The sequence below is a fragment of the Pygoscelis adeliae genome, unplaced genomic scaffold (genome assembly GCF_000699105.1).
Source record: "Pygoscelis adeliae isolate BGI_AS28 unplaced genomic scaffold, ASM69910v1 Scaffold411, whole genome shotgun sequence".
Classification (NCBI taxonomy): Eukaryota; Metazoa; Chordata; class Aves; order Sphenisciformes; family Spheniscidae; genus Pygoscelis; species Pygoscelis adeliae.
Window position 1 is genome coordinate 1,723,569 of NW_008824111.1, and position 2,248 is coordinate 1,725,816.

Sequence of the window (2,248 nt, forward strand, 5' to 3'; positions counted from 1 at the left end):
GGAACTGTGCAATTCAAGAGGTATATAACAAATAAGAGGCCAGATGAAGGTTTGCTTGAATTTTGGAACAAGCTGGCTGAAGCATTTTTGCTCTGCAAGTAAAACGCATCTTTCCTTCGTACCAGTCATCTTTGCAGGTTTTCAGATACAAGCAGAGAGGGCAAGTGTTACACCCATACCTATTTCATTCTGTCCCTCCCCAGCTTTCAGTATAATTCCTGATGTTCTAAGGAGCTCTTCAAAGACTCCCTCATTCTCCACTCCACCATGGGCAGAGGACTTTTCCTTATCAGAAATCCGCGACTTCTTTGTTTCTGAGAAAACAAGACATGCTACATCAAATACACTCTGCAACAAAAACAGCAAGGATCCTTCATATAAACAACTAATGCAAAATTAATCTTCCAGTAAGAAATTAGAGGAACACAGGAATACACTTATGGAACCAGACCAACAAACCGTGCTGCTATTTGGCAGCAGTCATTAGCTGACTCAGATGCCAATGCGCAGATCCTATAAAGCAGTTACCCCTTCAGCACGACGCCAGAAAGGAACATTTCTTGTTCACCCCTTTTAGTGATCCATAGCCAAAGACAGTTAAATTACACCTTCAGTGGCTTACTCCTGTGGGAGACATATCCACTAACAGATTATGAGCAACGCTAGAGCACATACTTTCCTCTGGCCTGAAAAGCACAGATTTAATATAGGTTCTTCCACCAGACCTGTCTCTTAGATATCCACCCATGGGCTAAAGCAAAAAATAACTATCTTCCCTCCAGCTAGAGAGGTTATTTTGGTTTGATTTATAGATATCAGTTTTGATCAAATGTGATTAACCTGCAGACTCTGAAGGCAGTGAAGCTCAAGATGATAAACACTGATCAAAGGTATGAGAACAGAAGGACTGAGAAAAGATATGGCACTGCTCTTAGCATTGTCATTTTATTGTGATTTATTAAAAAAAGTGTTTTGTCATTAACAATTAGCATTACCAAAACTGTCATTTTGGCCTTCTCCCTGCCTGGGAGCTGCTGCCTCTACCAACAGGTCTCCACTCCCCGTAAGATCATACCTGAGCACCTACTCGCCAAGTCTGTCTTGCAGCTCTCTCCAGACGCATCAGCTTTTGACAATTTCCTTTTTGAAACCATGGTTACAAAGCCTTTGTTGTTGCCTATAAAAACGCAGGAAAAAGACAAGTGAGCAAAGGAGACATGACTTTAATTCAGGTTTTTTTAAGCAAATCTAGAATGTATTAGTGAATAGTAAAGGGAAATGCTCCAGAAACTGAAATTGCTCAAAGAAAAGCAGATTGCCTGGTTAACGAGTATCACACCACATTTTTCTGCTGTACAGGTTGAGACCTCAGAGCTTGTCATGTTTAAATAGCACAATACATCGCTTTCCTAAAATTCAGTTCCTCATAAAACAAGGCTTAGCTTTTCTTTCAGATGCCGGGCAAATTAAATGGCAAGTTAAACTGAGTAACTAAGGGGTCTCAGATGGTATCCACTAATCTAAACTTGTGATCCTCTCCCCATGCCCAGAGAAAGCTACAAAGGGTTAGCAATTTAGTATTCACGAGCTCAACCACGCTAGCCGACCCGGTTCACGTTCCTAACCCAGTACAGCTGCACGACGAGTTCTGTCAGCACAAACCTCCATCCGACTTGTCCTCTTTTGGTGGGTGGCAGCGATTAAGCAGGAAAAATGAATCTTGGCTCACCTTTAAAACTTAAAAATTATTAAAAAAAGATGCTTGATCATCTCATGCTAAATTTCAACTACTTGGCAGAGGCTATTAAAATGAGTTGCATAAAGTATCAGAGTGGAAGCAGAACAATTCCCCAAAAAAGTGCGATGAGCCTTTAGCGGCTCTTCTGGGCCCGAGGTGCAGACTGACAGGCCAGAGAGGCGCGCCCGCTCCCGGGTGGTCCTCTCTCCATTACATCTACCGCCAAACGCTCGGAAACTTCGGCGGCGGCCAACCTACCTCCCCCGAGCGCTTACAGGGCAGTACGGGGTACGTAGAGGTTTCACCACCTTTAGCTTGGCTGTATCGGTTTCCTCAGGCAGGAGAGGCCGGCTGGATCCCGAGACCGGGCCAGCGCTCCAGCAGGCAGTCAAGAACCAGTTTTAAAGCCGGTTTTACGTTCTTGACGGCGAACAGCCAGGTTTTGCCCGAACGTGGCTCAGAAACGCCGTCCCAAAGCACACCGGCCCCGGAGAGGATCGCCAGGGCGGG

At 44.7% G+C, this 2,248-nt stretch overlaps 1 protein-coding gene across 1 annotated transcript in view; it reads right to left on the reverse strand.

Annotated features, from left to right (window-relative positions):
- LOC103925501 (Fanconi anemia group D2 protein) overlaps positions 1-1,154 on the reverse strand; it is a 55,764-nt gene extending 54,610 nt beyond the window's left edge. Inside the window, exons 1-2 of the mRNA XM_009334232.1 lie at positions 1,076-1,154; positions 180-314 (exon numbers count right to left, since the gene is read on the reverse strand). Coding sequence (XP_009332507.1) covers positions 180-314; positions 1,076-1,154 — 214 coding nt within the window. The remainder of the gene's footprint in view (positions 1-179; positions 315-1,075) is intronic.
- Between the last annotated feature and the right edge of the window lie 1,094 nt (positions 1,155-2,248).